Source organism: Chamaea fasciata, unplaced genomic scaffold, assembly GCF_029207755.1.
Source record: "Chamaea fasciata isolate MVZ Bird 193981 ecotype frontalis unplaced genomic scaffold, bChaFas1.0.hap1 SCAF_1, whole genome shotgun sequence".
NCBI classification, from domain to species: domain Eukaryota; kingdom Metazoa; phylum Chordata; class Aves; order Passeriformes; family Sylviidae; genus Chamaea; species Chamaea fasciata.
This window is the reverse complement of record NW_027094086.1, coordinates 116,340,896-116,355,111: the sequence shown is the minus strand read 5'-3', so window position 1 is coordinate 116,355,111 and position 14,216 is coordinate 116,340,896. Positions and strand designations below refer to the sequence as shown.

Here is a 14,216-nt window from a genome sequence, read left to right as displayed (position 1 = left end):
TGTCTCTTGAACCTGCAGCTGATGCAGTCTTTGCCAGTTGCTGACAAGGTGACTTGTTGCATTGCAGTGTCTCTGAGCTGACTGTGTCTCTTCTGCAGCTTGTCATTTGCAACTGATCAGGTACATTTTTGTGTTTTTTTTCAAACTGCGGTGGTGATTTAGAACCCACTGGTGATACAGTCTTTAGCAGTTCTTGACCAACATCACCTGTAGTTTGTCATAAAATAAATTGGAGTCCATTTTTTCTGCCAGCTGTGTATTTGAGTCAGAATTAGATGGCATGGTTTTGTCTGTTTCGGGGGTGCTTTCATGGCTTTAGACCGTGATGCCAGCACATTCTCTTGCAGCTGTTACAGCTGTGCCTTGGATCTGTTGCACAGAAAGTGTTGGTTTCTTCTTGCTCTGAAGTTTCACTGTGGATGAAAATTTAGATAAAATTTTCTGTCCTCAAACTGAGTTCTTCAGAGTCACCTTGTGTGCTAGAATTGGAGTAGTGTATCTCTATTTGAATTTATTCATTGTTAGTGAAAAGAGACAGTTCTGAATTAGGTTGATTTTTGTGGTCATTGGTTTCCATATTAGGAATTCCATTTTTACTTTGCCTATAATTTATCCTAGAACATTTTCACTGATTTTGTTTCAGGTTGCCTTTTGAGTCACTCTGAAAAATACCTTTATTGGAATAAAATAACTGTATTCTATCTTGTAGATGATTAATAGCGTTTGAGTCAGTTAAGTTTTCTCTAGTGAGGGTTACTAGATACTGACACAAACTCCTGTTTTGTTGAACAGCGTTCATGCATTCTCAAATAATGAGTGAATGTTAAGAGTTGGTGCAAGTACTTCAGGTAATTCAAAGCCCATTAGAAGCCAAAATAAGAAAATGGCAAGTAACACTGATAGGGACAGATGCAATATGATGTACAGGTGTAACATGTTCTTTTTACTGGAGTTCTGTGATGTCCAAGAGCCCTTGTAGTTCTCAGGTATCCCTCTACTAATCTGGCTTATTAGCGCGGATGTTTCTACCATTCTGAAGTGTTTTCTCTCACATTAGAGGTGCTGTGCTCTTGAGAGACATGACTCCATTTTTATGTAAGACTGCACATACATCATCTGAAGTTGAAATATTTGTAGCATACTGGGGTTTTTAAAGATACTGCTGTTACTGTGTCAGCCTTTTGTTAAGGACTGGGAAAAAACCTGAGATCATAGTTAATAATCTACTTCACAGGCAACAATATGTCCATCATTGAATCTTTCTAGTTTTACAGCAAAGTTTTCTGTGGTTTTCCCCCTTCCATTCTTAGAAGACTGCTCTGGCATCTTAATCTCTTGACTGCAAATAAACTCTTAAGAGGAGTCTTAGGTGACATTTCATTCAACTTAAAGTGCAGTCTAATATGAAAAATATTCACTCTTGTTTAAAAACCAGTCAAAGTGCAACTTCTGTTTTTCTCAAATACTTTTTCTTTTCCTCTTATGAGAATGTGTGCTTTCAAGTATCTGAATGAAGTCAGCTAGAAGTTTCAGCACAAACTGTTTCTAGCAGCCTACAGTTTCTAGTACTTGAAAATGATTTGGACATGATGTAGGATTTACTGTTTACTTATATGATGCCTTAAATTTCTTACTTGGTTAAGGCACCCAAGGGAGCAGGAATTCTTAGTCATTGTGGGAAGTTGAGAACTGATTTCTTTGCTTTAGTAGGAAGAGGTATTTTCTCTGTTCCTCAGCATTTCTGAAATCTGAGAATTAAAAGTATTAGAAATTGCAACACTGTAGGGGGCTGGTCATGTCAGATTTGAGCACAGAGCATAAAGGAAAGAGCTCTAAACCAAAGCCCTGTATTGTTGAGATCCTCTGTGGCTGCCCTGGGAGACTATTTCTTGTGTTAGTGGAGATGATGGTGTGCTCTGATGTGTTGGCATAAGGGCGAAAGCAAGGCCAGGCAGAAGGAACTTCCTTGGGATGTGGTCGCATTCTAGACATGGAGGTGGCTGCAGTGTCTTCATTTATATTGTATTTTTAATATCATCTGGCTAGACTGGGTCACAGACCTTTGAAAAGGGGTGCATGAGTAGGCGTTGCTTACACAGTAGTTGTGGTTTTTGGGCAGTATTGGCATCATCCAGTGTAGGAGACAGCGAAGTGTAATCTCTGAAGGCAGATTTCTTCTGCCTTAAATCAGAAAGTGATTCAAAATACCAAACTGAAGGACAAACCTTTTTAATTAATTGTAAATTTCAGGTGCCTTGAGTTGTGCTCTGTATGTTTCCTTGTGCTTGCTTCCCCCTTCTTCCTCTGATTTCCATGGAGAGCTAGAAGAATGTGTAAAATATCCTTTGAACCCTTGGAGCAAGACCAGCAACTGTAAGGCGAATAAACGGTAATGATGTTTCCACCATAATGTAACCCATGTGGAACAATTTGACTGCAAGAAGGACTAAAATCTAGTCCCTTTTGGATGCAAGTCTCTCTTGTCTGCAAACTAGAGCCGGGGCAAAAGAATCAACAACACTTAGCTGACCTATCAATATGAGACTAAATGAAGTACATGGCCTGTGTCAGCATCTCCTGCTCCTTGTATCTGACCATCCTCTTTAGTTGTGTATCTGGAGCTGAAGGAACATGTCTGTACTTCTGTAAGAACGCACTCCTTGGGGGAAAATGAAGGTTCATGTTGTGTGATTTTTTTTTCCTTTGATGTGGTACATTTTGGTGGAAAATTAATTGTATTAGATGAAATAAATGTGTATTTAGCAGTGGTTCAGAAATGTGGATTTTAATCATAAAAGGTTTAAAGTATCTGTGATGAGCTCCAAACCTTAACTTGTTAGCAGTGCTTTAGTTTATGGTGTCCTGAATTGCAGCCAGCATGAAGCCCTCTCTGAAAGGAATGTGAGGCAAGGAACAAGACCCAGAAGCAATTTGGTAAAAAATTCACCCGGCCTCAGTTCTTGCCTTCATCCATCTCTTTGTAATAAGGTGGAAACAAATGCATCTGAAAACATTGCAGCCTTTTTGTGAGTTAATGTTGTATTCCAGTAAAGGTGTGACTGCATTTCCTGAAAGAATAGCTGGGCTAGTGCTAAACTACCTGTTTTGGTACCTGTACCTGTAAAGTTCATGTAGCTGCAGAAAGCATAAGGTGAAGTACAGCTGTAGCAGCAAGCACTGAAGAACGGAGGTGGTGAGATACACCACAGTTACATAGTTCAGTGTCAGTGCATGATCAAGTTGGTTTACAGCGTTTCTCAGGCTGGCAGATGAGTGCAAATTATTGTCAAGTAAAACCATTTTTTTAATATCTGGTATTGTTTTTTTCAAATGTGAAACGTGATTATTTTCTTTTTTTCTCCTGACAACAAAGCCTCTCAAATGGTTCTCCCTTTTCCTACTGATGTTTGACCCTCTTCATTAATTTTGGTCAAGTTAATTTCAAATTTCATATGAGGAGAAGTATTAAGAAGTTGTGGGAATGCATAAATCACAGGAAGAAAGAGTGCCTCTGATGTCAGCTGCAGTGTCAGCCCACTTGTAACTGATGCCAGGGAGAGAGATAGAAAAGTGGGGAAGTGCTGGGCATGTCCTTCAAGCAGAGGCTGGAAGAGAATGTAACTGTAGACCCAAATCCATTTGGAACTCTTCACCAAGCCCCTTTTTTTATATAGTGCTTGTGCAGTCCTTTGTGGGAAAGCAAGTATCTTGCTTGTAATCGCACAGCTGTTTCACCTACATAAGAGAGCTTAACTGGTAACAAAAATCACCGGGTGGGAAGATACAATGACTAGAGTTGCTAGTCTGCAAGAGCTTTTTCTAGTGTCCCTTTAACCAGGGTGGGTGCAGAAGCACTAGGAATGTATCATTGTTTCTGATTGGAATAAAAAACTGGTTCTGTACTAACACAAAGCAAGGTTCCACTTCATAAGGAAACAGGTCTGAAAAGTTCTTTCATAAAATACAACACATTCCTATTTCAGAAAGTAATAATTCAGATCATTCCCTCAAATCATGTTTTCATTTTGCTGGTAGCAAAATGCAGTGACACTTAGTCCAATGAAACAAATTAATTAAAAGAATATCTTAAGCATGTTTCATTGACACAAGGGCTTTATCACATCAAAAATCAGAAGCCTGTACTGAAGTGATGACACCTTAAACCTCTTGATTAAAATAAATAAATCATACTATTCTTACAGAGGTCACTTGTATATTATAGGATGCTTCCTAACTCTGTCTTTTACATTAGTAAATTGAATTAAATGTTTTAACTCAAATATTGTGCTCAGGCTACTTATCTAATAAGCTGAATACTGTTGTCTGATAACAGTATCAGTGGTGAGGGAATTTATCATGTCTCCTTCACATTGTTAAGCTGAAGGAATTGCTGCTTTTTATCTCCAGATACCAACTGCCAACAAATCTCTAGATTAATTTATGCTTGCCCTTCTTTTTTTCCTTTTTTTTCTTTTTTTTTTCTTTTTTTTTTTTTTTTCCCTTTTTGTCTCTTAATTGGATGAAGGGAAAAAAATCGGGGTGTGGAGTATACTTACCTATAATAACAACATGGAGTAGCCCAGCAACAGCTTTGGCTATCCTGGCTAATGAACTGTGCGTTGTTTTCAGGATGTTTTATTTCTTCTTCCCCAGTGCCATCCCTCTCTTCACTGGAGTTTTTTTTACCACTGGACAGCCATTCCAGTGAACTTTGGAAACCTCATTCCTTCCCAGTTGTAAAAATCTGTATTCTCCAAAAGGACTTAGCATACATATTCATAAAAGACTGGTCGTCTTGGTCTCCTCATTGCCTGGCTCTTCTCTTTTTCCCTGTAATCTGCCTTGATTACTGTGGCAAAAAAAAAAAAAAAAAAACAAAAAAAAAAAAAAAACAAAAAAAAAAACAAAACAAAAAAAAAAAACACCACAACTCTAGAATTTGCTCTTTGTCATTTTTATTTTTGTAGGAGGAATCTATGTGAGAAAGCTGTTCAAGAAATAAAAGTGGAGGCTTTGCTACAATTGTTTCTGTAGCTGTCACACTGTGACAGCCATCAAGAACTACAGAAAGCATGTATCTGACCTACTTTCATGGTTGTCCAGCACAATAAACCTGTCTTCTATGTCTCTCTACCATGTAGAATTTTTATCTTAGCAAATCAGTAATGCTTTTATTAAAGAATTATTTACTTTCATAGAAGTGCCGGGGTTGTTGTTATTGGCAAGTTCACAATGTGTGGGAGTGGGATTATCCGCAAGGAATTCAAGTGAATAATGAATCTGTGTGTCTCAGAGAATTTAGCAGTGTAGAATTTAGGTACTGCAAGGACCTGACTCTAGTCAGCAGCAGTCTCTCTGCCCATCCTCTGGCCAGATCTTCCCTCTGTGTCCCCATGTACCTCCATTTTTTCCACTCCAGCTCCTTGCTCCAGTCTCCCCCATCAGCTCAGTCTCTCTTACGTTGCTCTGCAGCCCCCATGTACCCAGGTCTGGCAGCTGGTGCTGCAGAGCCAAGAGTCAGAGCTGTAGAGCCTCTTGGCAGGGTGCTTCCTGACAGAGCCCTGGTGGCACAGAGGGACCTGTCTGAATTCAGTACCTGCACACTGGCATGTCTGTACCTTACATGGGCAAACTGATGCTGCTTTCTAAATATTGTAGCTTACCCTGATTTGGGCAAATTGACAGGAATGACAAAAGATGCACTGCTGGTGCCATTTCAGCCAAATTGCCAAGTGGTAGTTTAAAACCTTGAAGCCCCATCTTAGAGCTTCTCTAAAAAAAAAAAAATTAGACTTTTGGCTTAATACATACAAACCAGCATATTTTCCAAATCCTATTCTCAGAAATAGCTAAGCCATTTTACCTAGAATTTTTTTTTTCCAAGTGATTCTGCTTCAGGCTTGGAAAATTTCAGTGTGAACTGCTTCTTGCATAACATCCTCTCCCCATAAACCAGCACGTGATGTACATGCACAGACACCATCACACAAAATCCTGATGCCATGTGAGCAGCTAAGCTTGCCAGCCTATACTTCACATATCTACTAAGTATAAAAACATAGTGTTTATATTCAAGTTGATTATGATTTTTTAGTACTTACCATTTATGTCTCTGTAGATGACAAAAATCAGACAAAAATGCATATGCTATTGTATTCTCTCCTATGAGATTTCTGTTTCAGTTAATCTTTGTTAACTGCTGATAATTCATCACCAGGGCAAAGGGAGGTAGTTTAGCAGCAGTAATTCCCCAGAGCAGCCGTTGGGAATTTCATCCTACTTTAACCTCATTCCTTTACTGGGGTTCTCTATGCATTCCATACAGCCACACCTGAATAAACAATTTTGCACCTGTTTTCTCTTCCAGGATTTCAGCTAGGAAGTACTTTTTTTTTTTTTTTTTTTTTTTTTTTGTGTGTGTGTCTCACTACTTTTCTCCATCACCTGTGTATTGTAGTGATTTCTGCTGTTTGTATTTCAATGTGTGCCTCTTTTCTGTCATGGCACTAGTTAGACAAAATTTCATTAAAGTCAAAGCCCTAACCTCCTCCAGCTCAAATTAATCCTAATACATCTTAATGAATCAAGTACCTCTCATCAGCTGAGGTAGATCAATTACAACATATCTTCTCTAAAGGGTGATTTTATTAATCAGAACCACTTAAAAACCTTATGACAGTGTAGTGCAGCTTATCCTTGCAGAGCTGGCTTGCAGCTGACTGCAACTCTCAATTTGCTATAGGACCAGCTTATAGGAAAGTCTGTCTCTCTACAAGAGGTGAACACCAGACTCCTCTGAAAATGCTGCACCACATCAGCAGGGCAAGGTAAGGAGGTACATGGGTAAAACTGCTTGTGTAGATCCCTTTCCCTTTATTTTGCATAATTTGAGTTTGAGACTGAGAGATGGCACAAGACTTTTCACTGCTGTTATTACAACCATGCATTCAGGCCTGAGAAAAATTTGGATTAGTGTATACAGAATACCTGGTAAGCTATTTTTTGTCAGTCTTTTAAATATGAATCCATTTTATATTTAGTGTATATAAAAGCCCCTTGGATTAGAGACAGGAAATTGAAAACTTTCAGCAAAATGCTAGTTTGATCTCAGCAAAATGAATTCTTAACACTCACATACATTTTACATGGGTTTGTATCTCCGTAAGTGGCTGTAAGTGCTAACAAATCACATTTTCAAAGCACCAAAACAGTCCCAGTTAATTACAATGTGTAAATAACCAGGATAATATACATAATAATTCATGGTGCAAGATAGGCTACAACTCTTTAGTTGCAATAACTTTGCTTATAATTATTAAAAGGGCAGCCCTGACTATGGTATGCATAAATTGCTTATGTTAATAGCTAAAAACCTTGTAAAAATAAAAATTTAAAAAAGAAAAGAAAGGAAACTTTTGCTTTGCTGATCTCTTATGAAGTAAAAAGATTAATCTGTGTTTCTTTCTCTCCTTGCATTTCTCTCATCAGAAACAGCTAGAGACTGGGAGGTTTTTGCTGTCAGGTTAAAGGATAACAGTGAGATACTGACAGCACAATACACCAAGCTAAAGCACTCCTAGCCTCATAGTGAAAGATAAAATTCAGCTTTCTAGCTCACTGCAGTTTCCCTGTGCCTATTTAGGGAGCCAAATCCCAACACAGTTTAATGTTCTGAGATGAAAATAGAAGCAGATAAAAAGAAATTAGATATAGAAGAATGGGGAGTGAACCACAGTTTGAGATTGTACATGTTTTCAAGGCAAAAAAATCGTATTTACTATATGTGTCATAACAAAGAGCCTCCTGGTCAGTGCTTAGTGTGCCTTACACTGGTCTGTCTAAAAGGGACAGAACTGAGGCAGAGCATGAGGCTCATATGGCAGATGATGCCATTGTCTCAGTAAATCTCATATTTCTTGAAAACCTTTCTTGCTATGACACTTGGAGCTGCTTGCTGTTAATAAGGCAGGATTAGGTAAGATTATTTTCTGTTTCTGCAGTTTGGCACTACAAACATCATTTTTTAGTTACCGAAGATGGAAGATATTCCTGAGCTTTGAGGATCAAGGATCTGATTTGTATCCAAACAGAAAAGTCCCATATGCAGTTATCTCCCTTTGACATGTTATTGCTATCTCCACCCAGAGAGTGCTTCTTCCTCACTTCCCTTTGACACAGTGAGAACTTAGCTTGCACAATCTCCAGGCCTGAACTCCTTCCTCTGTGAGATTTGGGGGTTGTATTGTTTGCTACATACTTGTGGTCTTAGAAAATGGTGACTGTTATTGATGCTGAAACTAGTGCTGGAAATACGCCTGCCTGCCTGCCTGCCTGCCTGCCTGTGGGTGACAGGCAGAGACAGAGTAGGGCTGTGTGATGTAAAATGGAGGCCATGGTCTCCCTGAGTTTCTCATCAAAATATTATCAACTAATACATATAAACAGGCCTCACTGCTGCAAATTCTTGCTGAATGAGCACCAACTTCCTTGCCTGTCTTTTCCTTCTTCCCTGATTTACTTATTGCTCATGCCTCAGTCAGCACTTCCCTCTCAGTCCTCTCTTTCCCACGTGCCTGTGACACCAGGACGTGGCTTCATTCCCTCCACATGTTCAGCACAGTTCCCATCCTGGCTGACCTCCTTCCTCCCTGCCTGTCACACAGTTTGGCAGCAGCACCTCCCCTGGAAAACTGACTACATCACACCCACATACAGCAACCATGACAGAGGCTCTTGGCATGGCCAGAACTGTCTGCCCCTGAGCTGCAGGGTGCGTGATGCCACCAGCATCTGCGAAGGAGCCTGGGTGGCCAGTGAGCTGTTAGCATTTGTCTGGTGCAGTGTGACTGTGCTGTGCAGCTCATGTCCTCCAACACAGTCAGAGCCAGCCTCTGCTGGGTGGGTGCTGCCTCGGCAGGTCCCAGCTTCACGTGGTCATCCTTGGCCAAAGCATCAAAGAGCAAATATCTTATGTGAAAACCCTTACAAAGCCTTACTCAAACTCATATAAGACCTCTGAAAAAGTCTTCACCTGAGGAAACAAACTTGTTTGCTAACCCAGGAGCCATATCCTATACCTTCCATAAGTTTTTTTAGTCAGAGCTGGCCCTCTCATTCTCTAAAACCAGCCACAGAAGGAACAGTGCAGAAGGAGCAAGACATCTTCTTCCACGTGAGTCAACTTAGGTGTGCATATATAGCCTACTTACTGCATCCCCAGAAGCAATGATGCAGCTTCAAGAAAGTCTAGTTATGAAAGGTGTGGGAAGAGATAAAGACAAACTTGGTGAGTCACAGGAGTATGCCAGGGGCAGAGCCTGCATTCAGGACACAGGAGCACTCCTACCTATACACCTGATAATAGGTAAGAAAGAAGGAAGTGATTAATAATTAAAATAATTATGGAATAAATTAAGATAATTAGTCTCCTTATTTATCTTCTAAAGCATTGTCCAAAACTGGAATCCCAGGATTCCAGGCCCTCTGGTTTTGTGCCACCCTATAAAATAAGAGTCCCTGTCATTAGGTCTTCTTGGGCAAGAGTTATAATTTGTGCCACTGTCCACTTGTGCAGAGGTGCAGCTCCTCAGCTGGGAGGAAGCATCAAACTGGAAAATGGGAGTAGTGAAACAATGACAAAACCAGCTCTTTCTACACTCCAGGTATTTTGCAGCTTTTCCTCGTAGATGGGTCAGTCTCAGTGAGGCAGAAGTAGCAGTTTGGTACCTCCCCAGGACCTGTGTGGGGCAGAGAGGCTGAGAAACATTGAGTGGGGATGATGAGCCTGCTGACTTTGGCACAGGAGGAGAGGAATGTGAGGGTTGGGGATCCACAAAGAAAGCTGTTCCAGAAGGCAGAAGTTGGGTGGTGATAATGTGACTGTGCCTTCTGCACTCCCAGTGACATCCTGCCTCCCTCACCCCACAAATCCCCATCTGGGGTTGGTGCTGTACTCTTGGGGTTCCTCTGCTTTTTTCAGCTGTACACAGCACTATTACAGTTGGTCTAAGTGGAAGTTTTTAGCTTGTTTAGTTTTTGCTGTTTGGCCAAGTGGTTAGCAGTGGTGCCTGCAGTTGTGTCTCTAGGATTTCCAGGTGGTCCCCCACACTGACATGTGGAAGGCCCATGACTGGGTTTGCACAGTCAGACGTGCTTAGGCCACTGTAACTTCATCTCAGTAAATATTAGGGGTTTTCTATGCAGAATTTTATTATCTAAGTCAGTGTTGTACCAAGGGTGCTGGCTGGCACCCACACCTTGTGTGTAGGTAGGAGAAAGGAGGTCCTTCCTCTCCATCCCTGCCAGCAGTGCCTGTGCCAGTCTCCCAGGGGTATTTCAGGCTTCCAGCACCAAATGACCTGCCCTACATGGCACAAGCAGTCAAAATGCACCAAGTGCAGTCCCAGATTGCAAGGAGGGTTGCAGGGATCTCTGCCATGAATTAAGGAATAGAAAGAACTGAAAAATGCATTAGAGAAAGGAATGAACAAAAGAATTGTGGGGAGTCAAAGAGAAGGTAAGGGAAAAATAGATAGTAGATCCCAAGTTTGGATGAAGAAACACAGAGCTCTCACTATCGCAAAATAACAGTGTCAGCCTATGCAGTGACTGCTGTTTGCTAAATAACTTCAACAAACAACTGCTAGACTTCACATACAGAGGTCAAATTGTGCAAAGGCAGGAGTGATTCCAGCCCTTCATTTTCTCAATTGGTTTGAGTTAAATCGAAAGTTTGACTGCAGTCAAGAAGATCATCCTCTGGTTAAGAAGCATATAAAAACTGGTAAATGGTCCATCACTAAGAAGAAATTTGTGTGACTGGAGCAGCCATGGGTGTTGCAATGACATTTTTTGCATTTATTTTTCTGCATTTTTTCCTTTAGAAACTGGATAATTGGGGCGTGAGGTTTCCTACCAGAGCAAAAGCCAGATGGGAAGGTCTGCCATCTGTGTCGTTAGTCACATGTAAGCACTATGGGAAGCTGACGAGATGCTAGAGACAGCCTAATGAGCAAAACTTTTGTATTGTTAATACTTCCAGTGATTCATAAAATATTGATAGCACCCCTGAATGCATGGTGGCCAAGAGGGAGGCCGCTCCACCCACATGGAATGCACTAATGAAAGGACACAATAGATTTTTATACTGAGAGAAGTTCCCTGGAAGAGCAAGAGCTACACTTTTCCTATTTGAATTGAATGGCAAGAATAAAAACAGGTGGGAGCACTGGAAGAAAATCTCACTTGAACAAAAGGAGGGAGACAAGTCTTGGTTGGGCATGCTGGATCTGACTGGGCTGTGAGACAGGGGTGAGGGTTAGGAATAGACTCCCAAAGCTCAGCTTTGGGGTGAGTGGTCCCTGTCAGAGCATTTAGCACTAGGCTGCTATTAACTGAGTCATTCTTTAATTTATGGGAGAAAGAAAGGCCTCAAAATCTACAAATGACAACTAGGTAATAACCAGGAGTCTGGCACACCTTAAACTGTATTTTGATTTCCTCTTTTGCGACTCAAGAATGCAGCTGCCTCCTTTGGAATAATAGTAACACACACGATCTTGCATTTAAGCCTGTCAGGTGTTCACAGTGAATTCATGCGGGAGCAACAAATGCAAAACGCATGTCTGATCTGCTGGGAGCATGGTCTCTGAGCAGGCATCTCCTCAGGGCTATCAGCAGCCTGAGTGAGACCTGAAACCCACATGAATTGGCACTTGTAGCTCCTGGCTTCCCTCATTTAATACAGATGAGTCGCCTTCCTGAAGTCACCTGGCTACTCACCTGAGCTTGTGAGCTGAGCAGCACAGGCAGGATCATCTGCTCCCGCCTGTGCTTCCTCAACTCTGGTTTCAGGGTCAGCTCGACTTGTGCAAACTCACTGACATGCCCCAAAGGACAGAAACTGAAAAATGGGATGAGGGTTTTTCAGATAATATTGTGAATTTGAATCTAATTTAATATCTTCATGTTTAATGATGAAAAATAAGCAAACAGACAGGTTATGTGGTGCTCAGATTTATGCATGCATTATAATTAGAAAATTAGTATGTACTGTATTTGTGAATTCAGCCACCAGAAGAAAACAGCTTGGATACACGCAACCAACAATGACATGAATCCACTCATATGTCAAAGCATAGGGGGTTTGGGTTTTCTTTGCCCTTTTGCTCCACAGTCTTGCTAAAATTTTGAATGTAATAGTTTACTTTTCACTAGAGCAGTTTAGGACAAAGTAAAGCTTTTTTCTTTTTGTTTTTAACAACAGATTTGCACAAAGTTTGAATATGAGCAAGATCTTGCTTAATGTTAAAACAAAAAAAAAAATTAAAGAGACCTACCTATTCACAGTTAGGGTGGTTTCTTTCTAAGCTGCTTCTAGCAGGCAACAGTTCTGCAAGTGTAGTGAAATTAGTGTTTATAAAGGTTACTATAGCAACTGCATCAGTAGCCACAAGCATGTAGACTTATATTTCTGGTTATCTGGTGAGCATCAAGGTATAATGGAAAAAAAGAGACACGGAATTGTAAGACAGCCATGCTCTTGCGGGTTCAAGAAGCAACTGCTGTAAAATTATTTGCTTCCTGACAACTTTAAACTTTGATTTTACTTTATTGGAAGTAGTAAGTTTTCAGGCTTTTAAGGATCCTAAAGAAAAAGGTTGTTCACCTAGGCTGTGATCCTGTGAGCATTCACCTGTGCAGCTTCAGACATAAATGCCCACCGAGTGGCCTCAATACACATTGGTGGAGTTATTCACCTGTGTGAAAGCAGTAAATATATTTTCATTATCAAAACTGTAATTCATTACATGCAAATGTGCAAACTTCATGCTGAGTTAAATATCATTATCTACCTGCTGAAAGGAGAACCTGGTGAGAAAAGAAAAAAGAAAAGAAAAGAAAAGAAAAGAAAAGAAAAGAAAAGAAAAGAAAAGAAAAGAAAAGAAAAGAAAAGAAAAGAAAAGAAAAGAAAAGAAAAGAGAAAAGAAAAGAATACTGAGGGATGTAAAGGTACATCACCTCCCAGGAAAACTAGGAGTCTATGTTCAGGCGGGGATATTAAGTGGTCCATTACAGCCAGCGTGTTGTTCCAGATGTGCTCTTTGCTTGTAACATTTGCTGCCCAGGAGGAGTCGTGGGAAAGCTGAAAGTGAAACTAAGCAAGAACAGTTTCATTTTCAAGTCCGAAAGCAGAAACCTAAACGGCATAAAGAAAATGCAAGCAAAGAGCTTCTTAGGGGCTGCTAACATACAGCCACTATTTGATATTTTAAAACGTGATTCGGACATTTACAACAAAAATTTAAAAACTAAAAGACGAAGACAATTCTCTCCTGAATTCCAGAGAAACTGGATTTTTATATCACGATTAATTTCCTGTTAATCTTGAGGCTGCTACCGCCAAGGGCAGCAGCTCCTCCACCTTAACCAGTCCGTCTTAAAGCGCCGGGGATGGCAGCAGCCATCTTACAGGTCGCTGTCACAGCTTCTGGGAAGCCCGAAGCCAGCCCCGGCCTCGGCCGCGGACTCCCCAGGGTACCCCGGCTCCGGCGAGCCCGCGGCGCAGGTCGGGGAGCAGGGTTGACCCCCAACCCCATCAACACCCTGTCGATTTTAAAACCTCAGCAAAATAAAGAAAATAAACGGGTAAATAGAGAAAAACAACAGATCCCCTTGGTTCCATGAAATACGTCATTTTATTCCATTCGGTTTTCCTATCATTTCGTGAATATGCCAGCTCGCCGTATAACAACATGCTCGAAAATATCCCCAGGAGCCGCGGAGGGAAGAAGGACACCGCAGAGTTTTGTCACCCACCCTTCCCCCTAAATATTACTTCGCACAAACCTAGAGTTATTTTTGCTTTCCGCATGCAAGGTGCCAAGGCCCTGTGCCTGCAAGAGCTCTCTCGGCGCTGAGAATTCCCTCCAAACTCGTACACCTACTTTGATAGTTTAGCTTTACACATCAAAGAACCGTAAATCCCACGCAAACGCCCAGCCTCAATCGCAACCCTTCAAACCGTGGTGCCGCAGCACAGAATTGCCATTTGTGGTTTCTCACGGCGCAACCACGGTTTTACATACGTGCAACGGAGCAGAGCCGCCTCACACCCGGTGCACTTACTGTCGTGCATGGAGCGCGCTCTCCGGGGCAGGACCATTTGCTTAATTTAACTTTCAACTAAAGGGTAATCCCTTTAAGGTATAAACTGA

The 14,216-nt window shown here is 41.1% G+C and overlaps 1 protein-coding gene across 1 annotated transcript; it reads right to left on the bottom strand.

Annotated features, from left to right (window-relative positions):
• Positions 1–511: 511 nt before the first annotated feature.
• On the bottom strand, positions 512–14,164 carry PP2D1 (protein phosphatase 2C like domain containing 1). Its single transcript, XM_066190141.1, is given in 11 exon segments — positions 512–793; positions 795–859; positions 862–944; positions 946–1,000; positions 1,003–1,040; positions 1,042–1,083; positions 6,102–6,112; positions 11,782–11,902; positions 13,076–13,198; positions 13,472–13,605; positions 14,024–14,164. Coding segments are annotated over 11 exon segments (1,095 nt in total).
• Between the last annotated feature and the right edge of the window lie 52 nt (positions 14,165–14,216).